Source organism: Gopherus flavomarginatus, chromosome 8 (genome assembly GCF_025201925.1).
Source record: "Gopherus flavomarginatus isolate rGopFla2 chromosome 8, rGopFla2.mat.asm, whole genome shotgun sequence".
Classification (NCBI taxonomy): Eukaryota; Metazoa; Chordata; order Testudines; family Testudinidae; genus Gopherus; species Gopherus flavomarginatus.
In genome coordinates this window covers 14,943,333-14,964,870 of record NC_066624.1, presented here as the reverse complement: position 1 = coordinate 14,964,870, position 21,538 = coordinate 14,943,333, and the positions used below count along the sequence as shown (strand labels likewise).

The 21,538-nt window shown below is 39.8% G+C and overlaps 1 protein-coding gene across 1 annotated transcript in view; it reads right to left on the bottom strand.

Moving 5' to 3' along the window:
• XIAP (X-linked inhibitor of apoptosis) overlaps positions 1-21,538 on the bottom strand; it is a 43,665-nt gene that overhangs the window by 12,413 nt on the left and 9,714 nt on the right. Inside the window, exons 2-3 of the mRNA XM_050964567.1 lie at positions 5,606-6,519; positions 3,432-3,531 (exon numbers count right to left, since the gene is read on the bottom strand). Of these exons, the coding sequence (XP_050820524.1) occupies positions 3,432-3,531; positions 5,606-6,488 (983 nt within the window). The 5' untranslated portion in view covers positions 6,489-6,519. The remainder of the gene's footprint in view (positions 1-3,431; positions 3,532-5,605; positions 6,520-21,538) is intronic.

Genomic DNA, 21,538 nt, shown 5'->3' with positions numbered 1-21,538 from the left:
TAGTCTTATTTCGCCATCAGAGCTTGGTAATTAGCTATTTTAAAAAGTCTAAACAGTTCCAGTTCTTATTGCTAAGAGTGGACCTCCTTTGATGTTGACGGCCACAGGAATTAATAAGGTGGGCAAAGAGTAATTCAGTCTCTCAGATGGTATGGGCAGTTTGGCTTGTTGACCACCCTGCTAAATCTAATAGTGCGTGGATTAACTCCAAAGAGGTAACCTGTCTACTTAGTAGGCTGATACTGCTGATGAATGCACCATGTCCAGATCATTTTGAAGAAATTTCAGTATATCAACATTAAGCTCATGGGTCATCTGTCAAAAGAGTGAGAAAACCTTCCCCCAAATCCTAGCGTCCTAACTGGATCGGGACTATCTGCAAGAGCATATTGTAGTTGTGATGATCTTTACCAAAAGACATTTCTTCTACAGACCTGCATTTTCAAAGTTCGTAAAAAATGAAATACAAACCAAGTCCTGCATCGACAGATCACTTGTTGTTAGAAGGTGGATCAGCTCTTTTGTTGAGCTCTGTCAGTTCTGGGTACTAGGGCAATCAATATTGGTCAATTCTAGACACAAATGATGAACAATCTGGCTATTGTTTATAGCCCTGTGATGAGGCCTCCACCCCACGCTGGCATGTAAATTGTTAATGGAGCCCTAGGGAGGCTGCACGGAGCAGCCAAATAGGGCCTGGCACGCCCATTTAAGAAGAGCTGCAGGAAAGAGCAGGTTCAGTTGCTCCCTGGAGCTCAAGGAGGGAGAACTGGCTGCCTTGCAGGCAGAAGAAAGCCAGCATCCTGGACAGAGCAGTGCTGCTAGTAGGGAAGAGCTCCTGGCTGGGAGTTGCAGACTGAGGCCTGGAGGCAAGGACAAAGAAGGTACTGGAGCTGCGGGCAAGTGGCCCAGAGAAATAGACAGAGATTGGAGAGGATGCAGCGTGGGGCTGTTATTTACAACGTCCCTGGGCTAGGACCCAGAGCAGTAGGTAGGCCCCCCCCCCCACTCCCCATTGAGGAAGTGGCTGGATCATTGGACTGTAGTATTGTCCCCTGGAAAGGGGGAGCACAGAGTGTGGCACAGCCAGAGGGCTGTGTCCTAAAGAGGATGCCATGGTCCTTAGAACAACACAGGTCCAGGACCATAAGTGATGCGAGCAAGACACCACTGGGAGTCAAGCATACCGACCTGTGAAGCTGATCCACAAGACAACCAGCAGAAGGTACTAGCATGGTGAGTCACACCCTCTTACAAGCACCTTACGCATCATGAGCCAGAAAGGAAAAAATGTATTTGAACAATGGTCTGGGAACCAGGAGTGCAAAACAAAGAAAGCAGGAAGGAAAGCATAAGACTGACATATGGAGATAGATCCAATGAATAAAGGAATTCAACCTGAGTTAACTCCTCAGAGACTCCATTGGGAAACAATCCTTTGAAGAATGAAATACTTTTCTAAAACCAGGACTGGTGTAAGAAAAAGAAATTGTTGAAAAGTCAAACTAAATTTTCTTCTATAACCGCGGGTACTGACACTGATATTGTATGGGCTTTTTCACTGAAGAAGCACCATGGTCTTCCTCCAATTAAGTCCAGGAGACTGGGGGCAAGCATGTTGAAGGAAGCAGTAGCGTTCAGCTCTGTATGTGCTCTGAGACGCAGAAGGATTTATCCTTGTTGAAGGATCCTCTCTTGACAAACTGTGGCCATTCTCCCCAGCAATATGATCTGAGCTGTATAAATCTATTTCTGGGAACAGACACTGAAACTGTAGCCTAGGTAGTTTATGGTGAACATGCCTGAAGTTCTTTCTATTTGCAGGAACTGTTGAATTCCCTGGTGCTCTGGTCTAATGAAAGACAAGGCTGAGAGGCTTTGATGTTTGGCAAACTAACCATTACTTCAAACCTTAGTGACTTTCTGGTTGCAGTTGAGGCTGCCGTAGATCTAGAAGTCTTAAGCAGCATCACACAAAAGTGGCAGGACCGAAACTAGACAAGATAACATCTGGATCCCTCTTATCTTTGTTTTTTTTTTAAATCACCTAGTCCTTTAATTCCTCATGAGAAGGCTGAGGAGGAACCCACCAAAGGAGTCCGCTTGGAGTGTGAAATTCTGGTGGCAGAGCATATTTCCTAGAATGTGTGAGTGACACAGCCATGCTGTATTACTGCGAGGTTTGGGGTGTTGGTACCTAGGACTGAGGCTCTGGCTACACTAGCACTTTTGTTGGCAAAACTTTTGTCGGCCAGGGGTGTGAAAAAACACACATCCGACTGATAAAAATTTAACCGACAAAAGCATCAGTGTGGACTGCGCTATGTCGGCAGGAGACACTCTCCCGCTGACATAGCTACCGCTGCTCATTGAGGATGGTTTAATTATGCTGGTGGCATAGAACAGTTACATGAGAGACCTTACAGCAGCGCAGCTGCAGCGGTACTGTTCTGCTGCTCTAAGGTCCATAGCACAGACATAGCCTGAGACCACAGTCTGTTAGTGTTTCACATGCTGCTGCAGAAGCTAAACATCCTCCTAGAGCTGCTCTGTTCTGTCTGTTGCAAAGGCTGCTGCACACCAAAGTTCAGGCCTATACTTCTTTCTCCTTTGGTTAGGCACCTCTCCCTCAGCCAGAATGAGCAGGATGCTCTTAATGGAGATCAAAACAAGTGAACTCTGGAAGCCAGCAAATGGGGGATCACAGCAATATCTCAATGAACATTGGTCTATTTGCTAGCAGGGAGGAACTATATCCAAGCACATGGACTACTGGAGAGAGAAATATATTTTATATTCTTCAAGACATCTTAAGAGGGCTTCATTTTCAGAAAGAAAAAATAATGTGCTCTTAAAAAAAAAAAAAAAAAAAAAAAAAAAGAGGTCCCTTTAAGGTGTCACGTTGCCCACCAAAAAATTAGGACACCCAAAATCGCTACTCACTTTTGAAAATGTAGGCCTTTATTTTTAAGTGTAATTGTACTGCATAAACAGCAGTTTCTGTCTTCTCTTGAGACTTCTACATAGCTCACTCCCAATATAATATCACAGCTGCACATAATGCTTATAACATAAGCAAAGACTCTTCTCTATATAGAATATGCTGCAAGTGGAGTGGGAGCAAATGGGCCTCACTATAGGGCACCTTGAAAGCCATGATTCCTACCGATGAGAAGAAACACAGCCACCTATGAAGACTCTTGCTGCTGCTGTAAGAGAGTTGCCTCGCCGCAACAAAGTTAGTGAGGACACAGAGGTGATGGTGAGAAGGGCATCTCAACCATTTCAAATTATTTGGATAAGCATCCAAACCACTGAATGCTTAGCCAAACTGAGCCCTCTGAAGTCATGTTAATACATTCTCCCTTTGTTGCAGATGCAACATTCTGTAAATGGAAGTGTGCACAACAATATAGTAAAAAGTACCTTACCCTGGAAACCATTTAGCATGTTGCTCCCAAGGGTCTTCATTCTGCTGCCAGTCTTGTAGTCCTCCACCACAGTGAAAGCACAAAACATGATCACCATTACCTAAGGAGACACAAGTGTGATGTTGTATACTTGTAAGAACTAATATTTGCATATTCAGCCTTTTATTTGACAACTGAGGAAAAAAAAGCTTCAGCAAGTCTTGTTACTGATAAAAGCACAAAAAATGTATCAATTTAATAATGAGCATCTAAGAATAAAGAGGATTATTTTAAACTAGATGTCAATGTAATCTGTGATAACATATGGTAAGAAAAATGAAGTAGCTTCTTGGACTATTTCCACTTTAATAAAAAATTACAAAACAAAGCTTACACAAATACGGCTTTACTCAATTTTATTCGGCATTAGAAGCATTTGATATCTCTATGCTTACAAGTCTATTACCAATAACTTCTTGCTAGTGTGTTCAACTGTTAAGTAGGCTGTAAAAACCACTACCACAAAGTTTCTAAGGCAAAAGCATTTGACACAATTTCTTCTATGTTTTTGATCAGTCTTTTCTGTATTAAGTCTCAGTTCTCCTTAAACGAGAATGGAATTAATTAATAGAAACCTAATTCACAAGGACATTTACTTATTTGCCTTTTTGGTCAGTGGTTTCACCAGTCAAGACTAACGGGCTCTGAACAGCAGTGACAGAGACTAAGAGGATGTGGAAGGAAATTAAATGTCTGAGCTCTAGCAGCACAGTGCACATTACAATCAAAGACTACATCAGAAGCTGCTTACATATTAAGTGTATTGCAATGAGAGGAGATATGGATAGATTTCTCCCACTGAAATTAAGTCCTTCTCAGCCAATAGGAAGGACACAGCTGTTGGAATTTACTCTAACAGTTAACCAGCTGGTTGGATAAGCTACCTATTTTGCATGTCTTCCCAATACAGATCCCATTTAGCTGTTGAGCAGCTAGATTTTTTTGGGATCCCACAGATGATATAAATAAGATGTCACCACTAGTTAGGAATGTATTCATTTTGTGCAAGAACGTACAAGAAAACACCAAAAGTTTTATTTGGAGGCCAGAGAGGATGGGAAGAAACCAAGAGAAAACAAATTAGAAAGTCAGTGCTCTAAGAGTACAAAAGAGAAAATCAAATATAGTGAGAAAACTAGAAATTATCCTCGGTAATTCCTTTTCTTCCTGAACTAACAATAGTACTACTTTGCATTTACCTTCCATCCAAGGATTTCAAAGTGATTTTCTAATATTGATAAATTAAGCCTAGGGTGACCAGATGACCCGATTTTATAGAGACAGCCCCGATTTTAGGGTCTTTTTCTTATATAGGCTCCGATTACCCCCTACCCCGAATCCTGATTTTTCACATTTGCTGTCTGGTCACCCTACTTAAGACTAACATGTAATTAGTCCCATTATACAGATGGGGAAAATGATGCAGAGAAGTTAAGCAGCTTGATCAAGTCACACTAAGTTTTTAAGACCGGAAGCTTTTTGGGGCATGGACCACATATTCCATGAGTTTGTACAGCGGCTAGCACAACGGACCCTTGATCTTGACTAGAGCCTCTGGGTGCTACCACAATTTCAACTCTCACACAAATAAAAAATAATGGCAGAGCTAGGAATAGAATCCAGATTTCCTGGCTTCTAGCATTGTGTGTGAACCACAAGACCACAATTCCTCTTTCTAGGACAGATCAGACTAGCTGTGGGGCAGTGTTCAATTTCAATCATTGTCTAAGAGCCAAAATCTGAACCAGCATACATCCTAAAATGGGCTTAAAAGAAAAAGGTCACTACCTAAGATATTCCCTTTATTTAATGTTCTGCTGCTAGAAAGGAGAATGATGTGACATTTCAGATTATGTGATCATTCAAAAAGAATGCTTGATATTTTGCATGCTATCTTATAATAATAAACCAGGAGAACATACTGTATTAGCTAGTCTTAACAACTAATTTGAGTTAAGTGAATGTAGAATTAAAAAGCATTTGAAGACTCAGGTGTTGAACAAACGTAAAGCCTTAAATAAAAGATTTGATTTGGCAAGTCATTCAGTGTTAAATTAATAGAGATTCTGTTCAAAATCGTGTCATGAACAAATTCTGCTGCAAACAGACAGACCTGAAAGCCCCATCTAGCTTACCTATACTATAGAACCCGGCTTCAGCAAGTTGTTCTTTAACAACTGAGTATCTCCAAGTCACAAATGTCTTGATCCGTTCTTCATATTCTGCCATAGATGGATTTCTGGGGTGATCTGCATTGTTTAAGCCACTCCTGCCAACCTCAGCAAAATTAGATTCGTTTGGGACACTTCCAACATTTCCAACATCATGGCCCAGGACAAAAAAGCACCTAGGAAAATGCCTCTTATGTTCTGACCAAGCTCGATCAAAAGGTTCCCAGTTTTTCAGTTTTCCACCACAACAAAAGCACTCCACTTGATCATCAACACCCGAGTAATACAGCCCAGCACTGGCTAATTCCTTCGGTGTTAATGGAGCATAAGCTGGCCAGTTGTGAAAAGATCTTAACCTAGCTTCTTCACTGCACATAGCAGGGTTCCTGGGGTACATGCTATCTGACATGTCCACAACCTGCCCAGTTCTCAAAAGGTAATCTGGACTGAGATCAGATGATCTGTCAAAAGAGCACTGGAGGGCTGAATTTCCAGAACAATTTTCAACTCTGCATTGACAGTTTTGGAGAATAGGATGTGTATCTTTTTTTAAAAAATTAAATCGAGCAATAAATTTGCATTTTGGAGAAATTTTTCTATGTCTTCCAACTGCTGAGTCTCCATGCTCCCACCCTTCAAAAGTTGCAAGACAGCTGAAGCACTTCACTTTGTCTCCCTCTCCTGTATAAAAGAAGCCAGCTCGTGCTAGTGTTGATGCTGAAATAGGACAACAATTTGGAAAGCTGGTAAAAGTCCTCAGTCTGGAGTACTCTTCAGCCATCTCTTGGTCATGGTCAGAATCTGGAATGGCACAAGCTTCAGAGTTCTCTGGACTGTTACACGTCATCTCTTCTTCAAGAGTGGAGCTCTCAGATTTCCTTAAAATAAAAAAATACGTTTTTTAATTTCATAGACAAAGCAAAAAAACAACAACAGATCAAACATACTCCTTATGCAACCCCTATGCAAACTGTGGGAATTAGTGAGATCAAAATTTTCATCCCATTGATCAGGTAGCAAGGAAGAAAGACTTCTTTTTCTTTGTTAATAAGATTTTCAAGCACAGAAACATTCCAAAAGAAATGATATGAAGAAACACAAGGAGTATTATCGTATATGAAATTTTCTAGTAACACGTTACGGATATTTCTTAATTGTCATCTGAATAAACAGTAAAAAGTTAACAGGAAAGCACGTGAATAAAAAAGTGCATAGACTAAGAAGAACATTCTTTTTATTAATGAAGCAAACATTACGAGACTAGGTCTAATTAAAAACAAATATAACAAGAATGTAAAGGGCTTCACAAAAGATATGAACAAAAATCTAAGAAAAGGCCTCAAATCATGTTTGTACTTATCATACAATGATTGCTGCTTTCCTGCATAGATTAACCCATGCCACACTCCCAGTGTATTTTACTGCTCCAGTTTGGAAGGATTCGTGTTCAAAATCAGCTTATTATGTTACTCTTGTATAAGCAGCTTTACCTTTCTTTTTTAATTAAAAAAGTGCCCATCACACCAGCGCCTAAGTGCATACCATAGATAAATGTAAAAATGTCAAAATAAAAACAATACCCTGGGATCTGAAATTTAACTGTGTGGAAATAAACTCCAATTTTCCTTCAGATAAAGGCCTGAGCAAACAGACTTTACATTATTTCAGTGAAGGACAAACAAGACCAGGTTCTTTCATAACAATGAGAAAAAGGAATTCTAGTCCCAAGAGCCAGACCTCTCCTGGTGGTGTCCTATCTGCCTCTTGCCCTCCATTGGCGCCTGGACCCGTGTTGCTCCCTTCTGCTCATGGCATCCCCTTCAGGACACTGCCCTCCAGCAGTGCCCCCTAGTCCATTCTCACTCTCTTCCGGGGGGGGGGGGGAGGGGCCACCAACAGCAGACTTTCACCTATTGCGCTGTGGCCAGCTGCTCCCAAAGTCTAACCCTTTCCCTCGGTGGTATGGTGCAGTCCAACATGGCCACTTCCCACAGCCAGTTGCAATATAAGTGGGGGGACCCAGGCCCACCCACTACTCTGAGTCCCAATCCAGGTTCCGTCTAGTGGCAGCCTCCCTGCCCTCCTCCTCTCTCCTCGCTTGCTGTCCGTTCTCCTTGGGTCTCTTCCTCTCTGACCCTTTGAACCCCTTAGGCCCTTCCCTCAGGGCCTGCAGCCTGGCAGGTAGCAGGCTAGAATTCCCTTCGGCTCCCCTGAGCCTGCCCAGCACTCCACTGTCCCAGGTGCTGGGCAGCCTTTATATAGGGCTGAACCTTGCCCTGACTGGCCACCTCCTGCTCAGCCCTGATTGTCTCTCTAACAGGCCCTCCCTGATTGGCTTCCGCTTTGCACGGCCTCTCTGGCCTGACTTAGCCCACTTTCACAGGGGGGTGGGGCACTTGCCCCACCACACAGACCCAGTCTTCACCAGCTGTGGGTTCTCACCACTTGTGTTAAATTAAACACAAGTTATCCTTTAATCCCTGGAATTTTGTAGTGGAAAGACCAGACCTGCAAATACTTAGGAGTGTGCAGAACTTCACTATATTCAGTAGTCCCATTAAAACCAATGGGGCTTCTTACAGTAATGAAGTTAATCATGAGTATGGCCATAAGCACCAACAATGCTAGACAATGAGTTTTAATTCTTCATTTCTTAATTCAGTTGTGTACTGAAATATTTTCTAGCACCTTACAGTCGAGTCGCATCATACGCGCATTTAACTTATGTGAATTCAACTATACGCGTTCAGCAAAAAAAAAAAAAAAAAAAGAGATTCCACCCACCATTCCACTCACTGAGCATATGCCCCAGAATGAGTGTGAGATGGGAGAGGTGAATCTGCCGTTCCCTCAGTCTGTCTCAGTTCCCAGGTGCCTCATAGTGTGAGCATCTCGCCACACTGAGTGTGATTCTAGTTTTTACAGATACTGTCAGAGATAAAAGTAAGCTGGTATTGAGTACCAACAAGAGCCGGTATGCTGTGCTGTGCCGGATTGGCTTCCCCAGGCTGGCAATTTAAAGGGCCTGGGGCTCCCTGCAGCAGCTGGAGCCCCAGGCCCTTTAAAGCGCTACCTGAGCCCAGCTGCCAGAGTCCCAGGGTAGCGGCTGCAGGGCTTTTGCAGTGATTTAAAGGGCCCCGGGCTCCAGCCACTGCAGGGGCCCCCAAGCCCTTTAAATCGCCAGCCTGGGGAAGCTAGTCCAGTCCAGCATGGTGTACCAGCTCTTGCCGGTATGCCGTACTGGCTTACTTTCACTTCTGAGTATACTGTACTTTATGGGCGATTTAAGGGATTTTCAAGGGTAATTTTGACTATATGCGATTTGTGCCTTACGTGCTACTTTAGAATCTAACCCCCGCGTAAGATGTGACTCCACTGTGTAGATCACTGTTCATTAGCACTAACTATTAAAATGCATAAGAAAAAAATTACCAGGTTCCCACAATAAAAATGGCACATTTTGAGGATGAAAAAATAAAGCCAAACTTATACAAGTCCACAAGTATGCCTGTACTTTGACAAGCCAACCACAAATACAGGAGACCTACTCCTACTCTTTTGGCCACATCCTACCTTAACAAGAGTCACCAAATTATTAGACGCTGTAGTTAGAGAATTTTTTTTGTTTTGGTTTTTGCAATGAGTAGATAGTTCTCAACTCTCAGTGATGAGGGTTCTCAGCATGACCCAAGATTGGGTACAAAGTTAGGGCCTAATCCTGAGAACTCTCGCCAGAGAAGACACTATTCAAACCATCTCAGACCATCACTTACATAAGCTTTTGCAGGATTTTGGCCCCTATTGCAAAGAGAAATGCTTTAGCTCAGTGGTTTGAGCATTGCCCTGCTAACCCCAGGGTTGCGAATTCAATCCTTGAGGGGGCCATTTAGGGATCTGAGGCAAAAATCTGTCCAGGGATTGGTCCTGCTTTGAGCAAGGGGCTGGACTAGATAATCTCCTGAAGTCAATTCCAACCCTGATATTGTATGAAGTGAATGAATAAATACTAAGTTATTCGTGTGTTTTTATAAAGGTCAATGAAATATTTAAAACTCTCAAAGTGAATTAGTTTGGTCTGAATTGGACAGAGAAAATATAGAACTCATCTTCCTAGGACACCAATTTACCATCTGGCATTGCCCTGTTATGTCAATGTGTTCTATACCAATAAGATGCACAATGCAAGACAAAAGGATGGCAATTGATATTATATATAGTGAATACTTACTGTGCTCAAACTTCTTTTTAAAAAAACAACAGAACATTTCTCTATACTGCCAGCAGTTACTGGCATGAAAGATTTTGGTTCAATGCTACATAAAACTCACAAACTTTTATACCTGCTGCATGCACTGAAGAAGCAGCTTTCACTCTGGAGACTAAGATGAGAAAAACTTCTAAAAACTAACTCAAAAGACATCTAACAAAAATGTGCCTTTCGCTGTCAGTTTTGTTTTCCCCCATTCTGTATTAATATTCTTCATTACATTTTTAAAGGACAAAATAGATTTTATCATTTCACTTGGTTATAGACTATTGTACTTAACAATCAAAGGATGAGGAGGAATCTTTCAAAAAGTTCAGAGGAAAAAATAATAATATTTTTGCACCCAGAGACTACCACTTGCATTGTCAAAAAGACACAGGTAGGTGCCCAATGAGCACATTAAGAAAATAAAAGGAGTGGGAGACCAGTTCTGTGTTTACAAGGTGTCACAGAAACAAGACAATTTCAGTATATCAGTCCAGTTCTAAACCCTAGACTTAATCACCGGTAATTTTATACATAGTGTAATTACCTCTAAGGTTAATAATATGGATATTTTATACCTTACAGAGTTACTATCTTTCTATTTGTCCTTAAAGAGCTACATCAGCTGATTTACAGATCTGACCTAGATAATTGTTTAGATGTTTGAAAGGCAAGGGCCTTCAGTAATTATGCAGAGCATCTGTGGAATCTATTACCTACAGCAGGGGTAGGCAACCTACTGCACGGAAGGTGGCACGCGAGCTGATTTTCAGTAGCATTCACACTGCCTGGGTCCTGGCCACCGGTCTGCGGGGGCTCTGCAGTTTAATTTTAAATGAAGCTTCTGAAACATTTTGAAACCTTATTTACTTTTACAACAACAACAGTTTAGTTATATATTATAGACTTATAGAAAGAGACCTTCTAAAAACATTAAAATGTATTACTGGCATGCAAAACCTTAAATTACAGTGAATAAATGAAAACTCGGCACACCATTTCTGGAAGGCTGTCGACCCCTGACCTATAGATAGAGAGCCAACCATCCCTTTTTAAAAATAATTAAATGTGATAAGATTTGTGTTGATTGTCTTTTTTTTAAAGTACCACTTGAATTTTAAGGTGCTTGAGAATTGTTACTGTGAAGAACTCCATATAAACTTATCATTCCTATTACTAGAATGCATTCATAGAATGCATTATTTATTTTTACTACAGTAGCTTCAGATATATGCAGGCAAGAAAAATATTATTTATAAAAGGCTTTCCAAGGGAGTACAGTTTAAGGTGGAAACCTTAGAAATACTGAAAAATTTGGACCTTAACACACATGATGCTGGTAAACAAACATATCTAGAGACTACACGTTCAAGATTTCAACATTATTTATAAATAAAAGGATCTTGTTTTATTTAAATGGAAGATGAAATGGGATACAATAAATTAAAGGTAAGTATTCACTCAGAGGGTATTGGTGTCTTCCTGACAAATTGTCAAGCTTTCATATATAGTTCCTTTGGTATCAGAGTAGTGGTTCTAAAATCCTTTTTCTGGACTGCCTCACACAAAATGGCTAAAAGATCATTTCACGATCATCAGGGGGCTTAGGGCACAGGATGATTTTTTTCAGCCATTTTGTGGGAAGCAGATCAAGAAAGGGATGGGGCTGCCGTTGGGTTGAGCAGGGCTTCTTCTTAATTTACCATTTACCCGTCTCTGGCATTGGCTCAGAACCAGGGTGGGGAAATTGTCATTTCAAGGTGCTGCAATGCCACTTCTAAGGCCTTACTGCTTCCTCTGCTCCAGAGCCGAACCCTGGGTAGGAGTTGCAGGTGTATGGAAAAGAGCTGCTCTAGAACTAAAAGGAGAATGGGAGAAGTAGCAGCCCCAGTAGCAGCAGGATCTCCTTCCCATTCATGCCCAGGCTCCCACTGAATCTTAGAAGTACACGGATATTGTAGCTCTGAATCGGTGGGGTGCAATCCCCATCAGGCAGCCTTTCACAATCCGCCAGTTGAGCAGCATGGTCATAAAGCATGCCTTTTTTAACCTTATTACTATTAAACTGATTTACTATTTTATAGTAAAAACCAACACGTTTAATTATATAGGTTGAAATAATATCACTTCCTATACAGCAATCTCTCCTCTCTGGAAGAAAAACCGTCATCCTCCCCCAGTAAGGGCTAGCTTTATATATGTGGTTCTAAAATGAAAGCTCCAACTCTGCTATGAGCAAGCAGATCAGGAAATTAAAGGAAACAAGACCTTGTTTACACTCTAAAGATCCACTGGAGGGCAGGAGCCAGCACTAGAAGTCACATGGTTCAAATCCACTATATTTATTAAGTACACTGGAGAGGGGATCACTACCTCCTACGGAAACACTTTTGGGAGATTACTAGGGTGGGGAGAAGAATGCTCTGGCAGTTCCTTTGCAGTTTCCTCTCTTTTTTTGGGGGGGGAAGGTGTCAGGGAAGTGGGTTTTGTCCTCTCCCCAATGGAAGCAGTGGGGGTTGGGTCCCAAATCTCATAGATCTCATTCATCCACAAAAGGACCTTTACACTGGTTTGTAGATCCTTGCCTCACACTCCATCTATTAGGTGTTCAGATACCACAGTGATGGGCATATGGCCATGTTGCCAGGTGCCCATGTCAGCAGCTGCCTGTGGAGCCCTTTGATGAAGGGCTCCATAATGCAGAAACAGTTATAGGATGTTTTGCACAGAATCGCGTCCTGATGCCAGGGGAGAGTGGGAAGAAAACATGACACATTGAACAGTGACTCAATGTCTGCTTTAAGCTTGTTTCACTTTCATTTACATTCAGTTTCCAGTCAATTTCATGTTCTGATTCGCATACTAGCCCAACACTGCAGTGAGGGGGCTTCTAATACAAGGGAATGTTCAAATCCAAACAAAATGAAAAAAATATATTTTGAAAAATTCTTTAAAAGCATTAGGGCTAATAGTTTTTTAAAACAGAGTAGGACTGTTAACCCTAAACTACCTAGTAATGTCATCTTAAAAACTCTTCTACCTTTGTAAAGTGATTTTTATTGCAAGTTAATTGATTCCAAGGTATCCTACTTCTAAAAATAGTTTTAATATAAAAACAAACATTTTATTTTTAAGTAAGCAATGTTTCTGTACCATTATACTAACGTTGTTATGTGACCACTATAGGTTCACATATCTTTCCTCCCCAAATCTCTCTTCTCACAAAATGTCCTAAATACAATTTTAAATAGAAGGCAAAGTGATTGAGGGATACAATTCCCATAATGCAACATTTTTAAAGCTCCAACCATAGATGTTCTGAAGTACAAAAGCCTCATCCAGCTAATCTTCATTTCTTAATCAGACCGTGGAAACCTTTTATCACTATGACTGCAGTCAGCTGCATCATTTCAAACTCAGCATTGTCTTCTTCGTGATATGCTGATCAGTACCAGACACAAAGAGATAAATACAAAGCTGGTGTAACTGAATGCAACTTCACTGATGTCAATGTACTTGCTTATACTATGTCTGAATTTGTCCTAATAATCTAAATATAGTATTATTAGTAAGGCACTAATTTGGCAAAGAAACATGGGTTCCTGAAAAAGGTCTAGGCTCTCCAATGAGCTCTGTGCAGGTAGACCCCTGTGCCTGTACACATTACAGAATCAAAACCTAGTTCTGTTAGCACCTTTCTAGATTCTTCTGCTGAAAATCTAGTCTTCACAAAAACAAGATATGGATGAGAGCTGATGACATACTTTCTCCTTTTACAAACTCAGAATATTGAGAAAGCAGGGTTTAAATAACTGGCAAAAAATGTTACAATTCATTGACAACCTTTCTATAGAACTTTACATTCCAAGGACCTCAAATGTTTTCCAAACTATATACCACACAGGTTTGATTTTAGCAGTGGCTTGCAAGTATCCAAAAACTGACTTGCACTTCCCCTCCTCCCAGTCACTTCTCACGTTTTAAAAATGTGGATTGGACAAAGGAAAGTATCACACAGGTGATGCTACAACTGGCACACAATGCCTCCCTGGTAAGAGCAATAACATTGGATTTATGTTATTAAGCCCAGTCAGGCTTATGGTAATTTTACTCTAGTGATGTGGCTGTTACTGCTTCCATGGAAGAGACATGTAATAACAGACACGCTGAGGAACTGAGAAGGAAAAAAATGAGGGAGAAGGACACAAAGAGAAGGTGATCAAAACACAGCTGAACTGCTACATTTTAGGATGCAGACTGTATTTCATTCTCTTTTGTCTACCAATTAGACTGGTAGTTAAAATAAACAAAGGCATTTAAATCTAAAATTTGTATTTCTCTCTCTCTGAATGTGCGTGCAGGGGAAATGCTCTCTAACACAATTTAATTCAGGCACAATATGCACAGAAGAATCACTTTACTCACCTTGGCAAGGGAGCAAGTAGTAGCTCTTTAAATAGTTCACAATAATACTTAGAACAGTAACAGAGGAAAAAATATCATATGTAAATAAATTTTAGGAAGAAGGGAGGTGGGCAAATTGCAATTCATTAATTGATTTAGAATTTTAGCCAGAGCATCAAGGCTCACACCGCCACTTTCACTGGAAGCATAACAGGAACTTTAATGATAAGTTATCAGGATCTTAGTTTTCTCTCATCCAAAAGCATCTCAAAACAGAAGTATCTCACCACCACAATGATGGGACACTGATTCAGTATTAATGCACAGAAAAGAATGCTACTAATTTAATCACCAATATTATCTGCTGCATCAAGCTTTTCCTTGGAAATGTACCATCTTAATATCTCATATTGCCAAAATAATATTCCTATATTATTCAATGTTTTATACAATTATTATTACTGATAAAATGGTCCAGACTTCAGTCAACATAAGCAGAATGCTCTTATCACATAGTAATTGTTAATTACACTAGCTGCCTGTTGCTTCACACCTTGCTAAGTAATGTTTCAAGGAACAGAGGAGAGTCTCTCTCTGTGAAGGAAACCATCTTCCATCTGCAACCTTCCAACTGCCCCACCCCCAACAAAACCAATCACTGCCACCTAACAACAATGGAGGCATTAAAATCTCTCATATTTGGATGGAATATAGTACAGTGTATATGACTCAATAAGACACCCTATTTAACAGACTGTCCTTTTATCTTTCTTTGTATTTTTATCCAACAGAGAAGACAGTCACAACTTAACACAAATTCCCTCAATTTCAAAACATACCAAGTGTCATTATAGTAGTTTTCCAGATATACAAAGCACTCACTTTGAGCCTGGTACTTATGGAATATAAAGTTCAGTGCATTCTGTAAGACTATGTCATACAAATTACTTTAAAAATTCATCTTTCTACATGGAAAATTAACACTGTATTGTTAAATTTCTATAAAAGCTATCCATTCTAACATGTAATAAATAATTCTGTATTATTCAAACTAAACAAGATAGAGAAATATATTGTGCTACAATAGCATAACTATTCAAAAAAGCACAAATAGTGAAAAGTCAATTTAAAACATTAGTTTTTGTTGAGATTCAGATTAAAAAAGAAAACAGACAAAAGATACTCATCTAACAGGTATGTCACAACACTTTGCAATACATAAACATTAACCAACTTGAGTTCAGTGAGTGGAGTATATATGCACAAGATAGCTAGACTTATTTTTAAATTCTGCAAGATTTCATCATCACATATTTATTAAAATTCACAGCAATCAAGATGTTTAATTTTTAATCAGTCTGTACCTATATGCTATCTAAATGGTTTTTCACAACTTCCTAGCATAAAATATCTTCTTTGTATGCTAAAATAGACTTTGTTCAGTGCATGAAGCATTTCCAGGAGCAGTCATGATTAATCCTGTTCTTAACTAATTTACAGTATTAATCTGAAGATTCCTCATCCTTTTACACTAATCTAGCAATTTGCAGAGCCAACTTGACAACATTTCGTTCATATCAGGTCACAGAAGACAAGAACTCAATAGAGGATCATGATGCCAGTAAATGTGAAAGTATAAATAAGAAGAAAAGAAAATTATTTAAACTGCAGGACTATAAACTCTGGTTATCCATATGAAACAAAATTTCAGTATGCTTTAGAAGTAGCAACAGATATGATTGAATGCAACAGGATTGACATCACCACACTGCCACTTTTCTTTGAGACACCTGAATACAAAGACTGGAACCCACTTTTTGTTCCAAGTAACTTATTAAGATTAAGGATGGAAAATAATTATATATCCAGGATAGATGGGCATAAGGAAGGAGTTATCTGTATTTCTTTTCCTCTTCCATGGGACAAGCACCAGGGTGAAAAAATGTATCACTTGTGTCAGAGGGATAATTGTATATCCTCATGCTTCTGACACAGGCGAGTATTAAACGTAGTGCTCAACAGATTAACTACAAGAGCAATGTTGGCTTAATATGCCCTTGATCTTGAAATGTGAGTGAGTGCAGTGAGTCAACAAACAGAACATACTATACCAGCTGACACACAAATTGTGTATGTGTCACTCATGTCACTTTGCTGAAGTTGACTCTGCAACTACAAAGCTGCAGCTAGATCAAGCAGGTCACTGTTTACTAACTGAAATGGTACTTCAAAGGCTTAATAAAATGACAAAACATGGGATTTTTTTTTTTAAACCTAGTTTTTAAAAAAAATCCGCCTCCCTCCCCGCACCCAGTCAGTGGCCATTTGAAAAAGCTGTATTTTATCTGGACTGTTTATTTCCTTTGTGTTACTTTATAAAGAGGGCAACATAGGTTAAACAAAGTCCTTTGATGTAGTAGTATAAAGAGTAGGTGCAGAGTCAGTATTGTGACTTATCTGTAAATTATTTCATCAGGAAAACTGAGCTCTACTCAACTTTATTCATCTGATTTTCAGTCAGGTCCTGCTTAATTTTCTGGATGGATTTATTGAGGTACAAGGAAATCAACTGATTTGCTCAAGGTCACAGAAAGACGCTGCTTAGGAGAAATTAGGATCCTGCTGACTTCTATGCTTGGTTCTAGTCACAAGGATTTTTATTCTTTCACCCTCAACTCTAAAGTCAGGTGCCTTCAGTCTAAAAGGAACATCAAAAAGATTCCCAGAATGCAATTTTTATTTGGAGTATTTTATTTCTCTCCCTAAAGAAAGCTATGTCTTTTTATGGATTCAGTTATCAGAGTTTCCTTCTGCCCTCTTAATGAAGGGTATAGAAACAAAAATAAGTGGAACCATTAAGCAGCTATATTATACAGCAGATTACAAAATGGTTCCTAGCACAATTAGTAGGGAATAACTTCAATTACTACAATAATACTGCTTATTTCACTCAGTTACTTAGAATCTTACAAACAAAAAAGAACTGTGTTTCCAAATGTAGTTATGATTGTTAAGTGACAATCACAGTCATCTATCGCATCATTCAGAAGACATAAGCATCCAAGAAAACAAGAAAATTAATAGTCATAGGTCTTACACTACCCACATAATAAGCATCTTATGTTTAAGGTGTTTCATCACAACACAACAACCGTAACACTAATTATTATTTGTGTATACTACCATAGTACATAGGAGCCAGGTTAGTTGTGGCTAGAGGTTGGCAGGGCAGACTTTGCTACAGGCCCTTGACCAAAGGTCAGAGATGGAGGAGAGTGAAGCATGGCAAGAATCTACAACCATAACAATGAAAGAGAGGAAATATGAACAAATGAAAATATGGAAAATTGTTTAACGCAACTGAAAATGTTAGTGTCAGCCCCCTACCCACACCCATTGCCACTCACACGCAATACTCACCATGGCTGGGGCTGGAGAATGGTGCTATGCAGAGGTGTTCCACAGCTGAAGTGTCCATAAGCATATCATTAAAAAGTGTTATGGGAAGAGGGAAAGGAGTTATGAACTTACTTTTGTCATAAACAGATAGCTGAGGGTTAACGTCTCTTTCACCTGGAAAGAAGTGATCTGAAACACCTGACCAGAGGACCTATCAGGAAACGGGACTTTTTCGGATCTGGGTGGAGGGAAGTTTGTGTGTGGGTCCTTTGTTCTTGGGTCTTCCACCTGCACTCTCTCGGCTATGAGAAGTGATTTCTGTTTCCTGCTTTCTAATCTTCTATTTCCAAGTTGTAAGTACCATATAGTAAGGCAGTAAGGTTTCTATTGTTTTCTTTTGTATTTACATGGATATAGTTGCTGGAGTGCTTTGAATTGTATTCTTTTTGAATAAGGCTGTTTATTCAGTATTCTTTTAAGCAAATGACCCTGTATTTGTCACCTTGATACAGAGAGACCATTTTTTTGTATTTTTCTTTCTTTTTATATAAAGCTTTCTTTTAAGACCTGTTGGAGTTTTTCTTTAGTGGGGAACTCCAGGGAATTGAGTCTGCAGCTCACCAGGGAATTGGCGGGAGGAAGAAATCAAGGGGAAATCTGTGTGTGTTAGATTTACTAGCCTGACTTTGCATTCCCTCTGGGTGAAGAGGGAAGTGCTTGTGTTTCCAGGACTGGAAATAAAGAGGGTGGAATCCCTCTGTTTAGATTCACGGAGGTTACTTCTGTGTCTCTCTCCAGGAACACCTGGAGGGGGGAAGGGAAAAGGTTTATTTCCCTTTGTTGTGAGACTCAAGGGATTTGGGTCTTGGGGTCCCCAGGGAAGGTTTTGGGAAGACCAGAGTGCCCCAAAACACTCTAATTTTTTGGGTGGTGGCAGCTTTACCAGGTCCAAGCTGGTAACTAAGCTTGGAGGTTTTCATGCTAACCCCCACATTTTGGACGCTATGGTCCAAATCTGGGACTAGGTTATGATACTTTCACTTTCTGTTATGATTGTAAATACAATGAATACATCTGTTTTATCCACAGCTGCTGCTATTGCAGCCTTGAGGGGTGTCCCCTCCACACCTGTATAACGCCTGACTGACGCAGAGGAGAAAGAAGAGGACTAGGGAAGATACATTCACTGAGATCCTGCTAGCCCATGTTGTGTTTGTTGTGAACTCAGGGCCTGGTGGGCCAACATGGTAAACAGCATGAAGAGGAATAGAAAGGAGAGGAGAAAATGTATAAAGATCCAAGAATCCCATGAGAAGAGGAAGTGGGAGATGCATCAGGACATAATGGAACTTCTCAGGCAGCAAAACACAAATGCTGCAGATTCTAGTTGACCTACAGGTTCAACAATCACATGTCCAACTTGCCACCCTTGGAGTTCTCCAGGGACTGCATGGTGGTAGCTCGCTATGACTCAACAATCCACTTGGCATCATGGGTTACATCCCTGACTGGTGGACAGTAAGGTCAACCACAGCTTCACATACACCAACCTATGAGAACAACATTTAATGTACTCGTAACCAAAATGGCTTGCATTTCTGCATTGAAAGGGACAGAACCATTTGCTGCCTTTCTAAATTTAAAGTTCTGTTCAGTTAATTTGTTTTTTGAAGTTTGTATTGTCCTTTTTTATTTACATATTTGGGTTTCCCCTTCCCACCCCCCACAACTGATTTTGTCAGTCGGTAAAATTCTTTTTTTAAATTAATCTTGATTAGTTTACCACACATACTGCAGTATGCATAGCGGTACTCAACGCACCCAGTGCTTGTAAAGTGTTCAGCACAAACAAAACTCAGAGGTTCAAAACACCCAATAACGTGTAAATGTACAACAAGCAAATGTACACTACATAATTCATAGTTTCAGTTAAAAATAATGTAATAGTTATAAATGTACAGCAAAATACAATAATAATTCATAGGTTCGCTATATGACAATGTATAAATGTACACCAAGTACTACACCGTTACTAAAAAAACCACAAACTTTCAGGGACAGAGCACAGTCAAGCACAGCACATTAATGTGGCTGAGACTGTTAAGTATGCTTTCAAAGCCTCCCCCATGACCACACAGCTCCACACTGGGCTCTTGTAATGGCCCTTGTGTCTGGTTGGTCAAACTCAGCAGACAGCCACTCCGCCTCCACCCCAGAAATAACTCCCTCCCCCACAGCTACCATTATATCAGTGGTTCTCAAACTTTTGTACTGGTGAGTCCTTTCACACAGCAAGCCTATGAATGTGACCGCCCTAATAAATATATATATAAAAGTGTTTTTATTTTAACACCATTATAAATGCTGAATGCAGAGTCTGGGGTACAGGCTGATAGCTCGTGACCCCCCCATATAATCTCATGACCTCCTGAGGAGTCCCGACCCCCAGTTTGAGAACCCCTGCATTATAGACTAAAATGTAATTAGAAGAAATTTAGTTTATTTGTTTCATAGCAGGTTATGAATACGAATTATATTTTTCAGTGGCGGAATACTAAGTCAGGTTGCCAGACACTACAAAATAGATAGAAGAAGTTACAGTGTACCAGGACGTGCCTATGTTAAATCTAAGTAGTACTATGGGTGAACAGGCTTTATGAATTTGAGACATCCTGTAGAGGGACACAGGAACTTTCTGCTTTGCATAAAATGCACATAATGTTTCAACTTCAGATATCACAGATGAAAGAATGGGATAGTGAGTTGGAACCAGTAATGCCAAAAAAAGGAACAAATGAGCCATGTTAACAAGTTAAGTGAGAAAGGGACTGATTTGCTTTCAAATTTTTCCTATGGACTGTGAATCAGCTTTTAATTAGAGCAACTCAAGACAGACTGGCTTCATAAAGGGCTCAATCCTGCACAGGGTTACATGAATAAGCACAAAGCAAAAAAGAGATTAGTAGGATTTAAATACTAAACCAAGTGTGGCAGCTTTATTAAAAGAAGTAAAATTCAGACTAAAGCAGCTTTGATAACAAAGGTCAATTTTATTTAACTCTTAAAATCATTCTTGTATCTAGGGATCATAAGCAGAGACTGCTATGTCATGAATATATTTAAATAGAACTTGTTATAATTTAAGAGAGCACAATATTCGTTGCAAAACTTTAAAAGATTACAGCATACCCATCAGTCTCTACAAATTACTGATTGACCCTAATTAGGACATTGTACATGAAGTTATATACTAAAACTGCAACTGTTAAGTACTCAAACTGCAGTCTGCTTTCCTGGTTAACAGAAAATTGTGCAGAACATGCCACACAGAAGTAAGATGATTAATTGCCAAGAAATATGCACCTTCAGCTCATATCCATCAATGTCAAAAACATGAGACAGAATTATGACTTCAGTATCTGGATCTCATTAAATACTTTTTTTTAAATATATGTTGTTGCTTCAGTTAAGAAAATTTTGGATAGTTTTCAAGTCCAAAACTAATTTGGAGCCTCCCAGGTTCTCTTATAACAGTTTAATGTAAGTGGAACATATCCTGTGTTACAATTTTCACTTCTAAAAAGAGAGATTTGCTACCAAATTTAGATTTGCAAAATTCCCATTTAATAAAAAGAGCTAAAATGCTAATGACCTTCCTCACCCACTGAGGGTGCATTGCTGGGTGATGACCAGCAATCATCAATAAATCCCATTGGACAGTTACACAATGATAAAAGAGAGATATTAGAAATAGCCTAGATCATACTATTGTTGCTGTGACTTCTCATTTTATATGATGTAAGCCCTGAACATCATCCAATCATTGCAACTATTAGGGCCCT